General features: G+C 47.7%; 3 protein-coding genes across 9 annotated transcripts; 2 read left to right on the top strand and 1 right to left on the bottom strand.

Moving 5' to 3' along the window:
* Positions 1-662: 662 nt before the first annotated feature.
* LOC111075542 (scavenger receptor class B member 1) lies at positions 663-5,643 on the bottom strand. Of its 3 annotated transcripts, none has more exons than XM_022368887.2 (7): positions 4,708-5,643; positions 2,763-3,037; positions 2,607-2,698; positions 2,311-2,538; positions 1,976-2,248; positions 1,319-1,910; positions 663-1,243 (listed from the first exon to the last, which is right to left on the bottom strand). In XM_022368887.2, the coding sequence occupies exons 2-7, from the start codon at positions 3,025-3,027 to the stop codon at positions 876-878; spliced, it is 1,818 nt and encodes a 605-aa protein (XP_022224579.2). In that variant the 5' UTR covers positions 3,028-3,037; positions 4,708-5,643; the 3' UTR covers positions 663-875. The 3 variants fall into 3 exon arrangements, with proteins under 3 accessions (XP_022224579.2, XP_022224577.2, XP_022224578.2); XM_022368885.2 differs by lacking the exon at positions 4,708-5,643 and adding an exon at positions 4,181-4,303; XM_022368886.2 differs by lacking the exon at positions 4,708-5,643 and adding an exon at positions 3,416-3,565.
* Positions 5,644-7,378: 1,735 nt separating this feature from the next.
* Positions 7,379-17,261, top strand: LOC111075537 (scavenger receptor class B member 1). 5 transcript variants are annotated; one of them, XM_022368879.2, is made up of 7 exons: positions 7,407-7,510; positions 13,743-13,864; positions 14,869-15,121; positions 15,227-15,400; positions 15,461-16,032; positions 16,100-16,221; positions 16,299-17,261. In XM_022368879.2, exons 2-7 carry the CDS (start codon positions 13,804-13,806, stop codon positions 16,677-16,679), a joined length of 1,563 nt encoding a protein of 520 aa, XP_022224571.1. In that variant the 5' UTR covers positions 7,407-7,510; positions 13,743-13,803; the 3' UTR covers positions 16,680-17,261. The 5 variants fall into 5 exon arrangements, with proteins under 5 accessions (XP_022224572.1, XP_022224571.1, XP_022224570.1 ...); XM_022368878.2 differs by lacking the exon at positions 7,407-7,510 and adding an exon at positions 9,385-9,507; XM_022368877.2 differs by lacking the exon at positions 7,407-7,510 and adding an exon at positions 9,385-9,512.
* Positions 17,262-18,991: 1,730 nt separating this feature from the next.
* On the top strand, positions 18,992-21,042 carry LOC111075549 (scavenger receptor class B member 1). The gene is made up of 4 exons (XM_022368896.2): positions 18,992-19,729; positions 19,786-20,188; positions 20,266-20,516; positions 20,609-21,042. Exons 1-4 carry the CDS (start codon positions 19,112-19,114, stop codon positions 20,885-20,887), a joined length of 1,551 nt encoding a protein of 516 aa, XP_022224588.2. The 5' UTR covers positions 18,992-19,111; the 3' UTR covers positions 20,888-21,042.
* The last annotated feature ends 1,027 nt before the right edge of the window (positions 21,043-22,069 follow it).

Here is a 22,069-nt window from a genome sequence, read left to right as displayed (position 1 = left end):
AAACGACATTTATACAACACAAAAACCAAACAAGAAAAGCCCAGAAACTTATTAACTTCCTTCAGCGTATGGAACCCACATTTATAGAGTCCACAATACAATCGTCAGGATACACTCCACTCACTTCCACATTGCAATCTTTAGATACAAACATACATAAATACCTAACATAAAGCCCATAGCAATAGCAATACGATGCAAAATATGTAATTCATGCATTTAACAACTAAAAACGGTTTTCAAAGTGGAAATAAATCAGAAACAGAGCTGAGTAAAAACAAAAGAAAATCAAATGTTGAACAAGCAACTAATATACGAATTTAATTTCGTTTTTGTTTAGAACTAAACAATAAAATTTGCTATATTATATACATCAAATGATTTTATACTGTTACGTTTAAAAACCGCCAGTTCCAAAAGCATTGTGCCTACCTAGCACCGCCCTTACCTTAATGGATATGGGAACTTCAAGTATGGGGAATAAATTCTGGAAAGGGAAACGTAACGTGCCAGATGTACTTCTTGGAAGGTTATCGATACCATCCGAGTTCCATTTCATAGCATACTTTGGAGCATGAATAAAAAATTGTATTGGTGGGTATTTCAAAAGAGAGGAGCTGCAAGGATTAATTATACAATTCACGAGAATATATATATGCACATATGAGAATATAAAGTTTATTAACATTTTCACATATTTACAAACTGATGGCTACAGACTACAGGTAACTGGCTGACTCTTTGTAGACTAAGGTTGTGCGTTTAATCCTAGGAAAATTCGAAAATCTCATAAAAGTCTGGATAACTTTCCCCCGTTCCCGCCCCTCACTAAATAACTAAATAACTAACTAATGGCACTGTTTTGGTCACGTGGTTTACGCTGCTCGATGATCATCCGCCTCCAAGTGGGGCGCAGAAGGGGCACATGGCACTGGTAAGTTGAAGTGGTGCACCTGCACCATCACGACGCCACCACTGTTCAGTGCCTCGAGCTCAGCGGAGGACTTGCTCTCCTGGAGGTGCTCCTCGCGCTTACTGTTCAAGTAGTAGACCCCGGCCACGATCAGGCTGAAGGAAGTCACGGAAATGAGCAGCGTGCCATACTTCAGGGCCAGTTGGATGGCGTCCAGGCCGAAGGTGCTGACGTACAGCATGTGCAGCACCTCCTCCGAGAAGTCGCCCGAGGTGATCTCGATCCACATCAGTGGCAAGATGGTGGCGTTCTCCAGACGTTCACCCTGATCTGAAATTATCGAAAATGATCATCATCAGACAGGGGTCGAATGGATGGCGAATGGGGATCCTAGCGATCACTTACTCCTTAGTAGAGGGGTCTTGTCCAGCATAATGTTAATTTGGACGCGCGAAGCTCCGCTGATGGGGAAGCCGAAGCGCGGATGAATGTCGGCGTAGGTCTGATGGATCTCCGCGTCGGGCTTGATGCCATCGAAGATCTTGTACAGGACCGGATCGCCGGAGAAGAAGTGGGGGAAGGAGGGAAAGATGGGCGAGTCTGCGTAGCATTTGGTGGCATTGATCACTCCGCTGGGCAGGCAACGGTCAGTGTTCTGGCAATAGCACTGATTCGCCGGGTTCTCGGACGGATGATCAAACACATCCATGGGCGTCCGGTAGCGTAGCACATCGATGTCGTCGTAGATGGTCACCTCCTTCTCAAAGTGGAGCGGCACCTTGCGGCACAGCACTTGCAGGAAGACGTGAACTGTGTCGCGAGTCTGCAGGAGATTCGGCGAGAACATGGAGGGCTCCGAGCCATCAATTCGATTGCACTCCTCCCCCTCCCAGTAGTCCAGCTGGGGCATGCCATTGAACTGGGTGATGGTGCTGTACTTGGTGATGTCGTCCTCGCCGGTGTTCACCTGAACCGAGTCCACGCTGGTTCCATTTCGCTGCGGGGGGAAAACAATTCTGTTGGGATAGAGATCTTGCAAAAGGACCCACGACCCACACTTACGCTCATCAGCAGGCCGAAACGTCGCTTGCCCTTGCCCAGGCTCTTCAGTTTGATGATCTTGTCCTCGTATCCCCAGAGGTACTCTGCAGCCGTCAGATTCTTGAACAGGGGCTCCTTGAACCCGTTGATTAACATGCCCGAGATGAGGCGCGTAGTATACGGCATCCGTTTTACGTGGCCAGCGGCACTGATGAGCGGCACATTGGGAACCAGCAGCACATCATCCTCCCGTATGCTCGACTTTTCCGGCAGAAACTTGTACGACTTGCGGTCCTGTGGAGGAATTATTATACGTAAGTCCTGCCTTGGTTTTTAAGTGGGTGAGTGAGTCCTACCCTGAAGGTGACCGTGAAATTCTTGTTGAACGAGACCTCGTCCTTGACCGTGTGCTCTTGGTAGACCAGCGGACCCATATCGCGTATCTGTATCTTATCAGCCCGCCCTGCCAGATAGTCCTCAATGTTGGGGTAGTGGAAGATGTGAGCCTTCAGCAGCGTGTCGAACTTGGGGTCTGGGTTGAGCCAACTCTTGGCCGTGTCCGAGTTCTCGGCCAGCACAAGATTCTGTGGTGGGATATTGGGTGAATTGAATAAAGTTACAAGGATTTAACTATTTGGTAGTAGTATCTTACCTCCAGCATGGTGTTGTTGTAGTACTCGGTGAACCACATCACAAAGAATCCGGTAACACTGATCACAAATAGGAGGAACATCACGCCCAGCACTGCAGAGTGGGTCGGGTTAGTCAGGGATACGCGTATCATCTCCATCAACCGTGCTCTACTTACTTATCAGTGTGCCAATATCCTTGGACGTTGGCTCGCGGTTCTGTGAGTGATTGCGCAGGCCGAAGGCCTCCAATATCATCTGGGGTATCGTTGGCTTGTCGGACCCACTCTTCCCGCTGCTGTAGCCCCCAAATGTTCCCGTTCCTCCCGCACCGACCCCATTCCGCTGCGAGTTCAATGTGTTGGACTTGGATCTGCTCTGGGCAACTGTGAGATCATCTTGAGTGGGTGGCAGGGCCCCATCATGGCTTGTGGCACGTGGCATTCTGTGTGAGCTGAAAGTGTAGTAAGCAAATGTTATGCTGGCCTCTTATCACAGTGATCGCAGTATTAAGTTGTTGACTAGCTGGGAGCATGTAAGCCACAAGATTATGAATCCCATGAATTGCGATGCCTTTCTACTATAAGAATTACACTCGGTCCTGGAAACAGATTCTTGTTCACTGATATGCATAATATGTATAATTTCATTTAATATTATCTTTTGGGATTGGGAACACGTGGCGCAGCAAAGGGATCTATCTGACTGGTGCGATTATGGGCTTAGCTTATCAGGCTGGGTTCTATATATAAACTTGTAGAAATCCAAGAGTTCATCGAACACATAAGTATACAACGTTTCCCCCATTGAAGGGAATACATTCATTAAATACCTCTTATAGGGTTATATGTAATTATATTTGCACATGTGTGTGTGTGTGTGGTGTGGTGTGGTGTGTGTTTGTGTGTGTGACTTAATCGGAACAATTTTCCGGAGAGCACAGATTATTAACCATGCGATCGTTTACAGAAGTTTTCACCAACTAATCTGGGTTTCAGTTCGAGAGCCTTCGCATGCTGGGCCCAGCTGCGGCTTCTGCCCGTGCTGAAATCAAAGTACAACCCATATGTATGTACTAGGCGTTATCAGTAGCTCCTACGAATATATATATTTAATACTGATACTTGTACATACGTATGTACTATATTAGCTAGCAATTCATAAAATTATGGAAACAACAAGTTGAGGACGGAGGTATCAGTCAGTGTGCGACTGTGTGTCTGTATTCCATAGAGTTAAGCTCTGGAACCAACCACTTGAGGGGGGTACTTGTACGAGTACTGATTCGCCAACTTTGAAAACGGGTCAACGCCACCGATAAGCCCCAACTGGGGCCGTCAAATTTTCCAATATGTATTACAGCACGATCTTGAACTTATATTAATGTGAACGAACGGATGGGGATCGGGTTCATAGCTAAATTGATCTGGCACTACTGTGACTGCAAATTGAATTGATTTCGAATTTTGATAAGACTGAGTATGAAATTGCGCCTTAGGCTACCTACCCATCCCCCACACATTATGTACATATGTATGTATAATATTGTGTTTGGGAAACATTTTGTTTTAAAATCAAATTTGCACTTGAGACCTACGCTTAGAGGGCGTCAGTGGGAATCCGTCGCCTGGGGTTTGTTTCTCCTAATTAGGATTAGGTGTCGAATGCGTCGCGACGCAGGTTGATTGTCTTCACCGCTCCTCTCCTTCTCCTTCTGCGTCTGCTTCTCTCCTGTCTGCTTGCTTTCAATTAGTTGCAGAAAACTGTCGCGAGCGCGGGGGTGCAGGCGGTGCCATTGACTGATAACGGCTTGGTGATGATGCGGGTGCAAAGCGACCCAAAAATAGAGAGTCGGTGAGTGAGTAAGCGGAGAGAGATCGTGTGCACAGACAGCCAGCTGTTCAGGTAAACGAAATGGAAACGGAACACAACACACTCACACAAGCACAAGGTAATTGCACCCGCACTTCTCTCTCTCTCTGTCTTGCTCTCGCATACAGTGCGCGTTTGCTCTCTGGTTTACTTTGCCTCCCGCCGCCACTCTTCTCTGCACTTTCGACGACTGCCAAACATTTGGCGTCTTAATTAACAATTTTGTCGTGTTTACGATGTGTGCACACCCACCATTCGTATTGAGCTTTTTTTGGGGGGTTTTCCTCTCTCACTCTGTCTCTCTAATGATGTGGATGCTGGCGCTGCTTCGCGGGATCTGTCGCTGTCTCTATCACTGTATCAGTATCTGTATCTTGCAGCGACACACTTGTATATTCGAGTATCTCTGTCCGACAGAACTCTTGTCGTTGTCCGAAGTAAACAGCTCCAGTTCGGCTCTCTTCTCTCCTCTCTGGCCGACCGTCTGTTCTCTGTTTTTCTTGGCCTGTGTTCTTTGTTCGCCTGCTTCTTTGTTTTGTCGCTATTCTCTTTTGTCAGCCCGATCGTTGGGACTGGCTGCTCTTGTTGTTGGTGTAGTTCCTGCTTCGAAAAAAACAGTGGAGCTGTAACTGCAGCTGTAGCTGGTTTTCCATATGAAATACACTCTTCACTCTTCCTTCTCCCTCTCCTCGGTCACTCATTCAGCTTCTTCTACTGCACCGCACTTGGAATCGATTCCGTTTCTGGTTTGTCTTAGTTTTCCCAACAACTGCAACGACGCAACCGAACAACCACAGCGATTGGTGGAGCTACAGGGAAGGAAACACAACAACGAACACTACATAGTTGCCCACCAGCCAGCCGTTGGCTTGATAATCTCTTTCGTACGTTTAGCCACCGAGGTGCCACTGGATCAACCACTTGTCCGTTGGGGTATGGTATTTATTGCGGATTTCGCGATTAGAGCCCACGCACTATCTGGCCGAGAGATTGGGACCGGGACCGGGACTGGGACCTCTAGAACCGATTAGATTTCGCTTTCTGGGGGGGTGTTTGTAACTGCGAGTTACGATAGACTCTGGCATAAACACTGGCACTGGACACGGGGGACTGTGGTGCGTGCTGCCTGCCCACCAAACGAGTTATTACTACGACGGAATCCGCTCCGCTCCGTTCGGAATCAGCAGCTGTTTCGTTCTCTTTCCTCGTTCTACGATCTTGCTTTCGGGGCCGCTGTCTCTGCTGCAGCTCTGCCATTGATAAGCGAGTGGTCAGCTATGGTTTCTGCTGATAACCGGGATTTCTTGCTTACTACGTAGCAGCCAGCCATTAGCCGTTGTGCGTGTGCCAGTTTCTTTGTATGTGTGTGTGTGTGTAATGAGACAAAGTGCAAATTTAATCATCATCCACACAAAGGAGCCACAATGATACTCACACGCACACACACTCTTCGGAAGAAGAGATAGAGAGCAGCCATCTGCAGCAGCAGCAGCAGCAGCCCCATCCCAATCCCCATCTCCGCATGGCTTTCTCTCTCTAGAGAGAGTAGTGGCTTCATTATTATCGAATTAGATGAGCGGCGTGGACGGACCGCTGGGATCCGATCCAGAAACGGGCTTCATTGTTTCTCCTCCAGTCTGCCATGCACACAGAGAAAACGGGAGACGGGAACCAAGTGGAAATGGAACAAAGTGAAGGCAGGAAGAACCTGCTTATAGTAGACACAGCAGTTGAATACAGTGGAAAGAGCGCTAAAGAGTCGTCTGATCAAGAATATATGCAATATATGTCTATATATAGGAATGTTCAAATAATTACATATGTATATATATATTGTCTATGTATACATACATATGTACATAGGCATGTTCACGCCTGCCAAAACAATTTAATTAGCATTAAACCACTTAACCCTTACACATTAGGACTGCAATGGACTTTAACCAATCAATTAGCGATGAACAAAGAAAAGTGCATGCGCCATTTTGCTCAGTGTATGGGGTTGCTCAAGGTGGCTACCTTTTTCTTGATTTATTTTCTTCTCGTTCTGTTCTCCTCGGTTTTGAAATTCTTGGAGCATATATGCATATGATATATTTAGATAACCTTATCTTCCAGTTGTCTGAATGCTCAATTCTTAAGCTAGCAGAAAGGCCCCAATCCCCGCATCCCCATGACAACGTGATTACTCCCATAAATACCCCCGGGCAGGAGAATCGCGAGTTATTGAACCCCACACGGCCCCAGAGACCAAGCCCTAGGCCCCAAGCACAGGCCTCGATTGTGTGCTCAGCATTTATCAGTTTAGTCAAGAGTTTACAATTAATCTGTCATATTCCCTATACTATGTATGGCGCGGGGCTTTCCAGCGGCGGCTCCATCGTGTTTTGCATCAGCCCCCGATTGATAGCCTCTCTGAACTTTTTGTTTTTCTAGAAGGCTGTATGACGCGGATGAAGCTTCCAATGGCTCAATCGTTTAATTTAATCGTTCCGTGCCGCTAATAGCTTTCCAATACTGTTTGCCTTTGCCTGTAATGCCTGTAGTCTCCGCCCCGAGCAGGTCTCAAGAGCTGCGCTTCAAAGTCTAGTTTACGGCGGAGTATTTGACTGGAACGGACAACTTAAGTGGCTCTTAGTCAGTCGCGCACTAAGTTACTGTAGTTTGTTTGGGCCCCTAACATAAACTACCTTAAAAAGCTGTAAAGATGGAGGCAAAGTCGTTTCCATCATGCTGAATGTAGAGCTGTGCCCTCGATCTCGATTGTCTTCCAGTTCCCGTTTCCTGAAATGCCCGCTCGCAGGGATCTTATCAGCGCTGACGTAGAAATAAGTGGGTGCCTTATCAGTAACCTAGGCTGGCGGGTCGTCAAGTGCCAAATATAGTTCTTATACACAAAAAAAAAACAATTCCAAAAAAAAGGAAAAGTTTTCCACAATCAACGGACATCAAGAATCTGCCAATCCTAAATCTACAGTCACCACTAAGATAGTTCTTAAGATCCCCCCTTAAGGGACTGATGGATTGGCCATGCTGGTGGTCGAAGTTCTGTACCGTAAGTGAAAAACCAATTTTGATTATGATGGCGTAGTGGCGTGGTGATGGCGGCAGCAGGTGGTGCGTCGGCGGGGTGGCAGGGGCAATTGATGGCACGCAACAACATTTAAATTTACATATGCGTTTGTTGTTGTTATTGTTGCTGTTGCTGTGCTTTTATTATTATTTATTGCATCACTTACAACAAAACTGCGCCACTTTGTACGACAGTTTACATAAACAGAAAGGTCGCATGCAACCCGGTTGGCCTTATTGGCATGCAAAGTCGTCGTAGAGTTAGGCATTGGATACGGGTCGACGTCGGTCCGTCCAACAGCACTATATCTTTGTGCGTGTGTGTGCGTGTGTGTGGTTGGTCTTGGAGTGGAATGTCAAACACATTGAGGCGATAATGTCTTGGTTCGCCTTCTAACTATAGAGTTATTGTTACGGCGATTGAGCAATAGCTTTTGCGAGGTTTCGGAAAAATTATTGTACTCGTACAACAGTTGAAGTTCGGTTGAGGCAAAGACCGGAGAAGTACTGCACTCAAGATCATTAGAATTATTATTTCAATTTCAAGCGTTTCCGTTCTACATCAGGTAGAATCCTAGCTCAAAAATTCTATCTGAATATGTCAGATTGATATGATTCTTATTTGTTTAATACTCATCAGACATCAGAACTTTCCCCTGCCTGATTCATTAAAAATGGGAAAACTCTTTCACATCTTTTAAATTTCTTGAATGACATTTCCTAGACATAGTCTGAAAAAATTTCCCCTCGCTGTTCCTCCTGATTCATCGAGAGTGGGAAAACTCTTTCTTATCTTTTCAAAACATGCTCTCTTTGAAGTTTTTCTCCCAGTGGACAATTTCTTGAATCACATTTCCTAGACATGGTCTGAAATGATTCCCCTCGCTGTTATTGGTTATGCAAATGCAACAAGTTTTTTGTCGCGTGTTATTTCCACCGTTTGCGCATTTCCCAAAAGCCTGTTTATGCTCAAGCACGAAAGCTTTTGCAAGATTCCGATTCTGGAGACAACAACAAACAAAAGAAACCCATAAACCTTGCGCAATGCCAACTGAAACTGCAACATTCAGTGGCAATAACAATAATGTGTGATCGTTGGAGCTGTCAACTTTTGCATTGCATATAGACATACATACATTCTGTGGCTTCAACTTGATCTGTCTTCGTTATTGTGATGTTTGGGGGGTTTGGCAACCGCTGCCACAAACAATAACAACAACAACAGTCACCATACAAGTGAGTCATTTGCAACAACAGCAACAACAGCAAGATATCATAATCGTTTAGTGCTGCCACTGGTATTGGTGTGGCAATCAATGGGATCGCTGTCTGTGTCTCTGTGTGCAACATAAAACGGAACGAAAGGCAACCAAAACGAAAGACTTCAATGCAAAGGCAACAAACTTGTTTTTATCAGTCGCCGCCACCCATTCCCCAAAAGCAACAGAAAGAGGGAGGGAGAGAGAGAGAGAGAGAGCAGCGACAGGCAACATTTATTTCGAGCCGATCGAAGTCAGTCTATTCGAATATCCAAAAGCTTCAATCGCATGCATTTGCAATGCATTGAGCAAAAGCTCAAGTCATGCATCACTCACACACACACACACACACACAGAGCGCCGCTTGCTTGGCTTACTCTCGCTTTTGCGTATGCCTCTCTCCTATTGAGCGCACACACACACCCAGCTACCGAGCTGCCACACATATGCAGGCACATACGCACACAGGTGTACCTGTTTATCAGGTTTTCGAGTTTCGCTTTGTCGCAATGCCAAGCAAGCCAAGCCGAGCTTCAGGTGGAAGCTTTCGCCGCCCCGACATCTTACGTTGTGGGGCCACTCGAAGACATCGAATTCAGTTTCTCGGCGGCTTTACGAGCGTACAAGTCGTGCACATTTTTTGCCGGCGGTTTGGTGTTGCGTTCCACATTTTGGAGCCCCCCCTCCTAAGAATCTATCTATCCACAAAACAGCCCAGCCCAGCCCGTACGTACTAAACTTGCATCCGTGTAAACGGCCAATTTCGACTCCGATTCCGGCTCCCGTGTGAGTTGAGTGCCTTGTCTGTGTGTTAATAGTATAACTATTTTGAAATGTCTGCGGATTGCGACTTGCGGCTTGTGGCCTGTCCCCCTCTCTGGCTGGACAGGTCTGCGTCTGCCTGGCGTCTCTGGTGTGTCTTTCACAAAATCCAGCGGCAACAAGTGTGTGTGGTGTATTGTTTGTGGTATGGTATGATGTGGTGTGGCAGTAGCACTCACATTCCAGGCCTTTTGCGGCAGTAAAAGTCCATTTGTTGTTGCTACTCACTGCATCGATCATTGATAAACCTTATAGATGCGGTCGGTCGCAGTCTCGTCGCAGTCTCAGCGTTAAGCAAGACCTTGCCCACTCAGCCAAAATGAAACCACTTCCATGGTGGCTCGATGGCTTGACGGGGCGCTTAATAGCTCTACAAAAGCGGAAAATCATTGAATTATGCTTTGTGGCTGGCTGCTGCTGCTGCTGCTGATGATGCCTCTTTCCCCCCCTTCCCTGGAGCCAGCGGCAGCGGCTAAATGTTGTCTACGGCCCTGCCTGCCAAAAGCGCATTTTACGAACGTGCATAGTTTTTATGATTACTTGTGTGGAAAAAGTGAAATTTTCGCTCTGCACAGAGCGCTGATTGGCGCTGCCACGAAGCAGCGACTCAAAACGAAATCAAATAAAAAGTTTACTCAAAAAAAAAAAACACCACACATACAAGATCCAAAATCAAAATTCAAAAATCAAAATGAAGCGTGTGTCCAGGGCAGAAAACCCCACAGAAATCAAATAAAACTAAATAAATGCATAAATAATCGTATGTAAGTGAAGAGTTGCCGCGAAAGCTCTCTTTGACCACATAACGATGGCGATTATGTGAAGGTTGCACCAGCAGCAGCAAGCAGCAGCAGCACCAGCAACAGCAACCCATCCAATCCAGAGTAAAAGCTTTGAATCATCATCTTCCATCATACATATACGACGCGACGACGGGGGGTATATGTTATCTTGTCTTGTGGCTCTTTTTCTGAAGTTGCTGCTTGATTTCGTTGCCAAGTTGGTCATAAAATTGAGGTGACAATTGCCAGGCTTTGTCTTTGCTTTTGCCCGTTGCCCGTTGACACATTTCACTGCGAAAGCAAAAAGGCAAACAACACTTTGTACTTCTGCTGTCTCCGTCTCTCTCTCTCTCTCTCTCTTCTACTGTTGTTGTTATGGTCTGTTCCATGCACTAGTACCTGCCCCTGTACCTGTGCCTGTCACTGGGGTAATTGCCACCAAAACTGACCTACTGAAACTCCAAGATGAGCCCCGCCGCACATGTCTGTCACGCCATTGACAACAACAGCAGTGCCAAGCATTGTTTAACGCACAAAAATTTAAAAATCATTTCATTTTGTATTATCAAAAAGAGGCAAAGCGAATTTTGTCAGCAGTTCGGTTGCTTTTTGGCCAGGCCAGTGTCACAGCGGCAGCAACAGAGGCAACAACTACAACTACAGCCACAGGCACAGCCACAACTCTGAAATTGGGTCAGGGTAATTGTTTAAAATAAGTAGCTGCTACCGCTTGTATTTATTTGTGCAACACTTAAACACAGTGAAATTATGAGACTCGACTCCACGTTGTCTTCGCCTTTACTTCATTTCAATCCAAGAGCTCTGCCAAGCTGATCAGCACCAGCTGCAGCAGCAGCAGCAGCGGATGTGCTCGCCAAGATTCCGCTTTCAGTTCAATGCATACAAAAACGTGTGTTTAGAAAGTAAATTTCTATTGAAGTTGGGATTCTGTCTAAGCCATATAACATATCCAACACATGCTCGCACATACAAACATACACATGGAAGAGATTAAAGCAAAGCCAACACTTGGCTGGCGATTTCACGTTAAACACAACACGTTAGCTGCTAATTGAACAGCTGAAAGAGCAAGCAGCTCCCAACAACTCCAACAACTCCAACAGCGAGCGAGCGAGCTGCGAATCAACAAAAAGTAAAATGATTACATCAGTTATCGCATTTCATTGGAATGGAATGGAATGCCAAAACTGCTGAAATCTGGCTGTGATGTGATTCTCATAACAAGGTGTTTGGATTGCTGTTTATATCTAGAATTTCCCAGTCCAGCCCCCACTCATTGCAGTCACTCCATTTACTTGCATACTTCTTGGGGATGCGAGACGCAGTAGCTCAAGTTTTCTCTGTTAGTAACACAACAGTAATTTGCCGAGAACCAAGACACTGAGTCACACTGCATCTCCAGTTGACTCCATGCCATTCACATTCCTCGTTCCTCGTTCTTTGTAAACATTTGTAATGCTGAAAAGTTTTTTATATAATCACCCAGGGCCCTAAGCACTGTCCGCGAACAAAGCGCACAATCAGCAAGCAGCAAACAGCAAGCAGCGAGCAGAACAGAAATTACTGGTGTACTCAGAAACAGAAAATGAAATTCCTGATGGAATTCACTGATTTATGGCTCGATGACGGTTGTCACCGAAAATCATTTGAAATAATTATGGGTTAATTGGTATTCAATGGGCATCGGTCGACCAGAGCCAACAATGGTGGATCCAATGCAAAACACACACAAAACACAAATATCACAAGCACACAGATATTGGAGTCGGGCCAGCTCGACCTTGTGAGCGCAGTAAACTCGGCAAATACTAAAAAAAAAAAAAAAATACGAAAATACGAAAAAACTTTGTAGCCACTCAGTTGTTGGCAAGTGGGGAGGGAGGTGGTGTGCGTGTGGTGTGGTGTGTGTGCTGCTGGCCAGGGCCCAAAGTACAAAGTTTAATGCTTTTTGGCCGAAACCGTAAAGCGAAAACATCAAAACTGGTTGTGTAGGCCACCATTTCCGCAGAGCATCAAAAGAATTTGAGAGTCCGAGTCGCGTCTGGTTCTCAAGTTCTCAGTGCGTTCTTCCGAATAGCGGAATGGAATGGAATGGAAGGTGTGAACGTGCCCAAGCAGTGATCTCCCACTGGAGTTCCAGATTGGCTCGTTCGCGCCCATGCCGATAAACGACAGCAGTTTGTATGCACTTGACTCTGAGCTGAGAATGATCTCTGCGGATCGCCAGATCGAGTGAGGCAATTAAAACGTTTTATTTTCGTTTCTATTGTGTACGACCGTGCGACGCCTGCAAATGGCCCAAACCATTAGCCGGATCCCATTTGGCTGCGTTGTGTTCCGTTTATGAATATGAATAATGGCTTGCGGGCTGTCTGCCTGGAATTGTCAATAATAAAATCGTTGCTGTTTACGCACGAGTCCGAATATTAAAAATATATATGTATTCATATAGTTATGTATGCCCAAGCTGAGCACAGCACAGCCCTGGCCTCGGTCAAGGTTTCATACCAACATTCGTTATATGCGAAACCTCTCAGCGTCAGTGACGGGAGAGAAGGGAGCTGCAGCTGAAGCTGAAGCTGGAGCCTGTCTGTCAGTCCATTAAAAAGTGCTTAATTGCCTGAACCGAGCTGAACGGCAGCCAAGGTCTGTCCCTGCCAGGAAGGGCGCAGCGCAGTACTCTCGTACGAGAGTCTCATTGACAGACCCGGGCAATTATCCGCGCCACAAAAGAGCCCCAGCCAAAAGAGTCGTTGTGCTGACTCGAAGGTTCTGGAGACAGCCAGAGCCAACAACGCCAACAACCAAAACAAGATTGCAGATCGCTTTTGCTCGCTGTCTGTTTTGTTTTGTGTCGAAAAAGCATCGCTGATAAATCAGCTTTTGGCCAGCCACAGCCACAGCCACTGCTCGAGCGTTGTCAAGCCCCACAAGGCTAACACGCCCCGCAACGTGTCTGAGGTCTGGGCCAAAGTCGGGGCATCTCTCCTCCACTGTCATCTTGTTGTCTCTTCAAGCCATGGATACTAGACATACATAGGTAAACATGTGCAAAGAGTGGAGTAAAAGAAGCACAAACAAAACAGAAGATGTTGATCATGATGGCGATCGTGAATGCTGATCGCTGATCGTTGATCGCTCGATCATCAGCTCCAGCATCGAGGCCCCAATGTCGTCTAGAACTTTATTGAATGATTGCAATCCTGTTTACCTGGCTTGTGCCCGATAATTATAGATTATCAACTTAACTTAACCGGTATTACAGCTTATCCATCTCTAGGTTCCCCCCAGCTTGATCTTTCTTTTATATAATTTTAATTTGCTTTTCTAGTTAACAACTGCAAGGCGGTCTACTCTTGAAACCACACAACGACTCCAATAACAGCCCCAACATGAACGGCCCCAAACACAAACTGTGCACCAAACTGTCCAGCACGTATCTGAGAAAATGGTGTAAGTATAGATTGAATGAGTGTGAGGGATCCGATCCCAGAGTTTCCCCACTGCCATTAGCATCTGATTAGCCAACAGCATTCTTCCCTTCCCCCTCCCCTACCCCAAGAACACATTTCCATATGGATTTCCGTATTGATTTATTTTGTGTAATAATTTCCCGTCACACAATTTATTCACAACCCAATGGGAGGTGGAACCATCGACTGACCGACCTAACCAAGGCGATTCATCCAATATCCGTCCATATATCGTATAAAATATATATGTATGTATATATAACTCCACGTGCCGTGCCTGATTCTTGATTTTGCTCTATAGTTTGCGGTGGCTTTGCTTTGCTTTGTTCCTATGACTGGTTATACAGGTATTCGCTTTTGAATTTCTAATTGATTCCGCTGAAAGTACGCAGAGGATAAACTTGGAACTTTATTTACTTTACCCAAGTAGCGATAACTATCCCATCCCATTCCCCCCTTTCTCTACCTTCTGGATAGAGGCGACTATTGCGTAGTGTGCAAATGTATTTCCAAGGACTGGCATCTGGTTCTATTTCTGGTTCTGGTTCTGGTTCCAGTTCTGGATCTGATCGCTGTAGTTTAGCGTGGAGATTCCAGTTCTGGCGCTTCTGCCACTTCTGTAATTAAACGATAATTATTCAATCACAACTAATTGGGGATCGTAGTATCTCTGTGCATCGGATGTTGTAAACTGTATAGCTGCTAATTGGATAGCAAAGTGTATAAGGTCAAAGGGTCAGTGGAGAAATGATTCATGTGCCACAATATGCGAGGCGAGTGTTCGTTCTATTCGTTCGATATATAAATATTTATGCCGAGTGGTCCCAGTTCCAGTCCCAGTCCCAGAGTGCCAACTCAAATATTTGTCTCGATTCCCACCTTTCCCCCCCCTCCAGCGTGCCTGTCTGACTCATCCCAATCATCCAGTGATTTATGCAATCGCTGTGCAATCGTTTCGTTGATTAATTCGCTTTGGTTTCCCAGGGATTACGATCGCCATTGCGTCAGTTTTGATAGTGGGAGGCGTTTTGGTCGCCTGCGAGTTCTCCGTGCTGATCAATGCCATTGTGGACCGCATGGTGGCACTGCGTCCCGGCGCCAAGACCTTCGGCTGGTGGGCCAAGCCCCCGGTGGAGCCCCACATCAGCCTGTACATCTACAATGTGACCAATGCCGATGACTTTCTCAGCAATGGCTCCAAGGCCATTGTCGATGAGGTGGGTCCCTATGTCTACAGGTAAGTGATCTCTTAACAGAATCTAAACGTCAATGTTAACACGATCATCTCTCCACTCCACACCACTCCCCCTCCGCCATCCGCACCTCCATCACGCACTTGCAGCGAGAGCTGGGAAAAGGTGAACATCGTGGAGAATGACAATGGCACGCTCAGCTACAATCTGCGCAAGATCTACTCGTTCCGCGAAGATCTGTCCGTGGGCCCCGAAGATGACGTGGTGATTGTGCCCAACATTCCCATGCTGAGTGCCACCTCCCAAAGCAAGCATGCGGCCAGGTGAGTGCCCCTGGGAGTGGCCTCCAGCTAGCTGATTAACCCCGATCTTGCCTCTCCCAGATTCCTGCGCCTGGCCATGGCCAGCATCATGGACATTCTGAAGATCAAGCCGTTCGTGCAGGTGTCCGTGGGACAGCTGCTCTGGGGCTACGAGGATCCGCTGCTCAAGCTGGCCAAGGATGTGGTGCCCAAGGAGCAGAAGCTGCCGTACGAGGAGTTTGGCCTGCTGTACGGCAAGAACGGCACCTCCTCCGACCGCGTCACCGTCAACACGGGCGTGGATGACATCGAGAAGTACGGCATTATCGACCAGTACAACGGTCGCACCCATCTGGCCCACTGGACCACCGATGCGTGCAACAGCCTGAACGGCACCGACGGCTCCATCTTCCCACCGCACATCGACCACGACCGTGTGCTGCATGTGTACGACAAGGATCTGTGCCGCCTGATGCCGCTGGTCTTCGAGAAGGAGGTGATGACCTCGAACGAGGTGCCCGGCTATCGCTTCACCCCACCCGAGTGGGTCTTTGCCGATGTCGAGAGCCACCCGGAGAACATGTGCTTCTGCCCCGCCGGCCAGCCCTCGTGCTCCCCCAACGGCCTCTTCAACGTCTCGCTGTGTCAATACGGTACTGCCCCCCTTCGCACTCAATGCCGACTCTTTTGCCGACACTAATATCTGGCTCTCCCCTGCAGATTCGCCCATCATGCTAAGCTTCCCCCATTTCTATCTCGGCGACGACAGCCTGCGGACACAGGTGGAGGGAATCTCGCCCCCGGAGAAGGAGAAGCATCAGTTCTTCATGGATGTGCAGCCGGTAAGGGAATGCCCCGTTCCTCCTTGCAGTTCTCCTCTAACTATGCCAAATCTCTGTGCCACCCACCACCCACATAGAAAATGGGAACCACGCTGCGTGCTCGGGCTCGCATCCAAATCAATCTGGCCGTCAGCCAGGTGTTCGACATCAAGCAAGTGGCCAACTTCCCGGACATCATCTTCCCCATTCTGTGGTTCGAGGAGGGGATCGACAGCCTGCCCAACGATGTCACCGATCTGATGCGCTTCGCCGAGCAGGTGCCGCCCAAGATTCGTGTGGCCCTGATTGTCGGTCTGTTCGCCCTGGGGGTGGCCCTGCTGCTGCTGTCGACGTTCTGCCTGATCCGCAACTCTCACCGGCAGAGCACCCTGCATCTGGAGGGCTCCAACTACCTGGCCACCGCACAGGTGGACATGAACAAGAAGCAGAACAAGGACACCCAGCCCGCCAGATACTAGAGATTGTCGCTCTTTGGATGATTTATGATTTGGATGATCAGTTGAGGTGTCGAGGGGTCTCTGGGTGTCTTAGTTAAGTGTAGATAGGTAACTGGGACTAGCCCATTCCCTTCCCATAACCCCTCCCCATCCCCCGCCATCAATTGGTCTGATCTGATTCGATCTGATCCGTTTGGTGGTGTGTGTGAGTGTCTGTAGTCTAGAACAAATGGAGCTGGGAAGACTTGTATGTATTTTGTATGTGTATCTGTATTTGTATCTGTATTTGTATCTGTATCTGTATCTATTGTATTGTATGTAGGTTAACTTTGTAAGTAATCGTTATGAAATTCTGATGAGATGAAATGAGATGAAATAAGATGATGTGTAGTCCTACGCAACAGTCGTGATGATCGCTGTAAGGCTCAAAGCTTCGACTTAGCTTAAACTTGGATTTGTTATACCAAAACTGAATTAATATGCCCCCACCCCCCATACCAGTACCCCCCATTAACCACTTGTTGAAATTCGATGTCAAGACAATCAAGTCACAAAACCCGAAACGTTTCTCAAATAAAAAATAAAGCAATGTTCCGTCCTCCATACAAATGTGCTTCATTATCAGTCCCAAGTATACCCCTACATATGTACATATGTACTCGTATTTGTATAATATGCAATAAATTACGATATTATTTTAATTAGCCATAGACCGGAATTCCCTACCCCTACCCCTACCCCTCCCATTCCCCATTCCCCCTTCACATAAGCTCAAACTGAATCCAAACTGCAAATGTTTGTTAGCCTAAGCTCTATTTGGCTATCCTATCCATTAGCTATAGAATATTTGGTGGGCTCCCAAAACAAAGGAATTGAATTGAAATAACAACAAATAAATGCTGCGAGAACAACATCCAAGTGGAAAATTTGTTTATGCCATCGATAACTGCTTTATTGCTGCACATTCAAGATTTTATTGACTTCAACTGGCAATCAGTTCCGGAATCGGTTGGAAGGAAACCCAAAAGTATGCAACGAAGGATGTTTCAGAACATATACCGTATACCTACAAATATTTGATGATGATTTCTGGAATGACTATGGAATACTATGCAAGCGAATGCTGCCTAGATCTGAGTCCTTCTATAGGAATGACAAATGGTTTTACCTGATGCCCCTCCACTTCAGTAGGCGCTCAGTATGCGCTCAGCATAACAAGATACATATATGTCCCTGTGTGCACTAGATGCACCCTTGGGACATATTTTCCTGCTCTAGAATCTCTGGTTCGATCCCAAAAGTATGCATCCCAAGTGTGCCTCGCATGCACCGAGATCAAGTGAAAGCGAAAACGAGAACTAAACCCGCGACAGATTAGCTCTATCTCTGCATCAGTTGATGTTGATGTCCGAGTTCCCTTTCTATAAAGGCTTAAAGTGGCTGCGAGGTCATCCCACATAACCCAGAACACACACAGAAATACATACATATGTACATGAAACATTAAATGGAAATTTAAAATGTAATAAATTATGAGGGCCCGCCGCCTATCAGCAGAATTCATCTCAGAATGCCAGATTTTGGAACTTAGTTTGTTTACTTTCGATTGGATGCATTGAAGACCTCCAGACACAGACACAGACACAAACACAAACACAAGCCAGACCGGATTCTGCAGAATGGCCATTCAAGCGTCTATTAATACTGAATTCCATTGATTGCGATTGCGGATCACTGTGCCTGGACCAGAGCAGACCAAAGCCGGGACAGACTTTAATGGCCAGTCATTTGTTTCGTTGCACGTTCTGCTGCCCGCTGGACTGATAAGCGGAGTGCCGTCTGCGTCTGTCTGTGCCTGATAAGGCAGCCTCTGCTGCGACCCCAGGGCGGCGGTCTCCCAGTCAAGTGCAGGCAATCTCCACCTGCCAACGACCGAGGTTAGCCGTGAATCCACGCAGGGGGGGGACTGGAACTGGCACTGTCACCACCTGAATGGCAACAGGTGATCCAATGAGACGTCATGCGGACCTTGCCGGACCGGACAGATTGAGCTTCCGAATGGCAGGACAGTCCACTTCAGTGCAGACTGACTCCCTTAGGTACTGCTTATCTGGCAGCATAGAGTTTTAATTGGAATGTGCGTGAATTGTACGATCGGGTCAGAGATCCCCCATTATCGCTGCTGTTCCCCAGAGCGGGAGCAGCCGGGAGCCAGGCAGCCGAATCAGCACTAGATTCAGCTCCAGCTCCAGCTCCAGCTCGAGGGCTTAGCTGATAGCCTTTCCGTTATTTTGATTTTATATATTTTGTTTTCATTTCATTGCGTTCCGCTGGCCAAAGCGCTTAGTTTCGAGTCAAACAGATCGCGTGTTTTCCCCCGAACGGACGTCTCCATCTGACCATACGCCTTGGTACCCAGATCTCTAAGCCAGCCAGCCAGCCAGCCAGCCAAAATGAAGACCGGACAGAAGCTGAGGGTAGCTCTCTACGTGTTGTTCGGCCTGTCGAGCCTCTATCTGTTTGTGCTGTCCTGCATGTGCGACTACCGCCTGGTGGTGGCCAGGGAGCATGTCCGCTTCCGCCAGGAGATGCCCACCATGGACAGCTGGGTGAACTCTCCGTTTGGTAAGCTCAAGAGCTACATGTTCAACGTGACGAACGCTGCCGAGTTCGAAAGCGGGCGCGACAAGCGGCTGAAAGTGGCCCAGATCGGACCGATCGTCTACAAAATCGTGGGCTTCAACGACGTCCTCAGTCGCAACGAGGCCAGTGTGACGTACCGAAAGAATCGCTACCGGCATGTGCAGTTCCTGCCCGAGGAGAGCGTCGCCCCCGATGTCCTCAACTGGACGATCATATCGCCCAACAACGTGCTACTGGGGGCGGCGGCCAAATTCAGCCACGTGTCGCCGCTATCGAGGCTGGGCTTCGATACCATCACCAGGTTCGAGGACCTTTTCATCAGAGGCTCCGTCTACTACTTCCTCTGGGAGTTCACGCGTCCCTCCCTGCAGCTGGTCTCCAACCTACTGCCCTTCGCGGTGTCCGCCAACTGCGGGCCGCTGTACAATGTAAGTGGCGCGATTGCATCTCCCTTGGCTACGTGCTGAAACGCTTCCACCCGCAGGCTCTCAAGGACAAGGAGGAGGTGTACACGGTGAACATTGGTCCGGAGCAGGGCATCGATAACTTCTTCCGCATCGAGACGCTCAACGGGGAGCAAATCATCAAAGAGCAGGTGCCGCGCAGCGAGAAGTGGTCCGACGACTCCTGCCCCTACAACGTGAGCGGCGCTCACGACAACTCGCTCTTCCCGCCCTTCCTGCAGCCAGACACACCGCTGAATATCGTTGCCATCGAGTCCTGCCGCGTCCTGCCCCTCATCTATCAGCGTCCGCAGCGCTACGCCGGTCTCGACACCTACCGCTACCTGCTGCTGCAGCCGGACAAGGAGCCCCCACCGTGCATGGACACCACCTACGGATCCAAGCTGCACAAAGGGATGTTCGACGTCTCCAAGTGTGTGATAAGTAAGTGGCGATCGACTAGCGGTGGGGATTCAAGGGATTCTAGGGTATTATTTCTAACATTTCTGTCGCTGTGGCAGATGATGCCCCATCGGCGTTCTCGGCGCCCCACTTCTATGGCAGCAGCTACAACTGGAGCGAGCACTACGAGGGCTACAATCCGAATGCCGAGGAGCACGAGCCATACATGCTGATGGAGCCCACCACAGGCATACCTGTCAACGAGAAGTACCGCTTCCAGTCGAACATACCCATTCCGAATCTCTCCTCCTACAGCCCGAGACTGAGCAAGTTTAGCAACATGCTGCTGCCCACCTTCTGGTATGAGTTTGTAAGTGGAAACAGCCCTCTCCAGTACATGGAAATTTCCCTGACACTGACACTGATACCCAACCCAACCCAACCCCCATTGAACTTTTCCAGGAAATGGGTGAGCTGCCCGACTTTGTGCTTGGGCTGATGTGGATCAATTCGAAGGTGCTGCCCCACGCGCAGGCGCCTTGCATGGCTCTCCTGCTGCTGCTCGCCCTGTGGAGCGCCCTTAAAGTGATCCGTGTGGCCTGGGGCGATCTCAGTTACGTGGATCTCTATCGCAAGATCTGCGGCCGCGGCTCCACAAACGCCTGCCTTGAAACGGTGTTTCCGACAACCGATCGCCACCTTACGCAATGCGGCCAAGACTCTGATGAGGCTGTCAAATAGTCTCTGATTTAGGCGATGATTGAGATGCGACTGCTGGACTAGTGTACATACAATATACATACATACATACATACATACATACATAGAAATACTTATAGTTTTAGGCTAGAGGTGCGGTCGGCTTGCCGCTCCTGATGCTGCCACTGCACTTATCAGTTGTTTTCTTTTATATAAAATACGATTAAGTTGAAAACTGAATGTGCCCCATTTCACCTTATCTGTCAGAGGAGAGCCCTGTCCAAGCCCAAGCCCAAGCCCAAGACGAAGCCCATCCCAGACATTAGTCCCATCTAAGCCACAGTGATAATCCTCCTCCTCCTCCGATCCCTCTGTCGCCCACCACCTTTGCCGTGTTGACGGGTTTGAGGTCGCGGCTTTTGTTTGATTCGCCTCGCTTTTTGTGTGGTGGCAGCAGCTCGCAATGACAATGAAAACTTGGGCACGTACCAAGTGGAAGATTTATTTTGCGCTTTATTCAATCTGTACATTTAACTTTTTGCTGTCATTGTTTCTTCAGCCTCTTCTTCTTGCTCTGTGTATCTTGTGGTTTTAAATACCCTCGAAAAGGGTCGAAACATTTTGATCAGTCACTTGCAACGCTTGGAAAGAATCATGGTCCATAGTCCAACCCGTATATTCGTTTATTGTTTCGAAAACTTACGCTTTTGTTTTCTAAATCTGCCTAAACTGTTGAATATTTGGATCGAAACCATTTGGTCCTGTGGAATGTTAAATGGTCTGAAAGGGCATTCAATGCTTCGATGATCCATGGATCTTGTTTACATTTATTTTACTTGATTTTACTTGATTTTGTTCATCTTGTTTTCATCTTTCCTGAACCTGAACTTTTTTTGCACATTCCCCCTGTCTCTCTCCCTCTCTCTGGCTGATGCCCTGATGTGGTTTCAAGGTAAGCAACCCCAACCCTTTGTCTCGCTTCCTCTCGCGCACACTCGCCACACTCGCCACACTCGCCTGCCAACGGTGTCGTGTGTTGACCGTTTATTTTTCCTTTCCCGATCACTCTTGATTTGCATAAATCGAAATATATATGTGTATGCGCGCTTGAGGCAAAGGATGCCCCAATTTGAATGGTAATCGCAGCCAAACAAGCCGAAAGTTGTTTGTATAATTGGTTCGGATGTTATATCACAAGTGGAGAGTCGGGTCAGCACCGGTCGA

Source organism: Drosophila obscura, unplaced genomic scaffold, assembly GCF_018151105.1.
Source record: "Drosophila obscura isolate BZ-5 IFL unplaced genomic scaffold, ASM1815110v1 contig_17, whole genome shotgun sequence".
Lineage (NCBI taxonomy): Eukaryota > Metazoa > Arthropoda > Insecta > Diptera > Drosophilidae > Drosophila > Drosophila obscura.
The sequence above is the reverse complement of the archived record's forward strand: the minus strand, read 5'-3'. Positions and strand labels throughout refer to the sequence as shown.

What these genes read in the sequence shown, in the direction of transcription:
- LOC111075542 (XM_022368887.2), bottom strand. Translation starts at nt 3,027, where the DNA reads ATGCCACGTGCCACAAGCCATGATGGGGCCCTGCCACCCACTCAAGAT. An exon ending in GGATATTGGCACACTGATAA is followed by an intron (nt 2,699 to 2,762) that starts GTAAGTAGAGCA and finishes CCCACTCTGCAG; the next exon opens with TGCTGGGCGTGATGTTCCTC. An exon ending in ACAACAACACCATGCTGGAG is followed by an intron (nt 2,539 to 2,606) that starts GTAAGATACTAC and finishes ATCCCACCACAG; the next exon opens with AATCTTGTGCTGGCCGAGAA.
- LOC111075537 (XM_022368879.2), top strand. Translation starts at nt 13,804, where the DNA reads ATGAACGGCCCCAAACACAAACTGTGCACCAAACTGTCCAGCACGTAT. An exon ending in GTGGGTCCCTATGTCTACAG is followed by an intron (nt 15,122 to 15,226) that starts GTAAGTGATCTC and finishes ACGCACTTGCAG; the next exon opens with CGAGAGCTGGGAAAAGGTGA. An exon ending in CGTCTCGCTGTGTCAATACG is followed by an intron (nt 16,033 to 16,099) that starts GTACTGCCCCCC and finishes TCTCCCCTGCAG; the next exon opens with ATTCGCCCATCATGCTAAGC.
- LOC111075549 (XM_022368896.2), top strand. Translation starts at nt 19,112, where the DNA reads ATGAAGACCGGACAGAAGCTGAGGGTAGCTCTCTACGTGTTGTTCGGC. An exon ending in ACTGCGGGCCGCTGTACAAT is followed by an intron (nt 19,730 to 19,785) that starts GTAAGTGGCGCG and finishes TTCCACCCGCAG; the next exon opens with GCTCTCAAGGACAAGGAGGA. An exon ending in CCACCTTCTGGTATGAGTTT is followed by an intron (nt 20,517 to 20,608) that starts GTAAGTGGAAAC and finishes GAACTTTTCCAG; the next exon opens with GAAATGGGTGAGCTGCCCGA.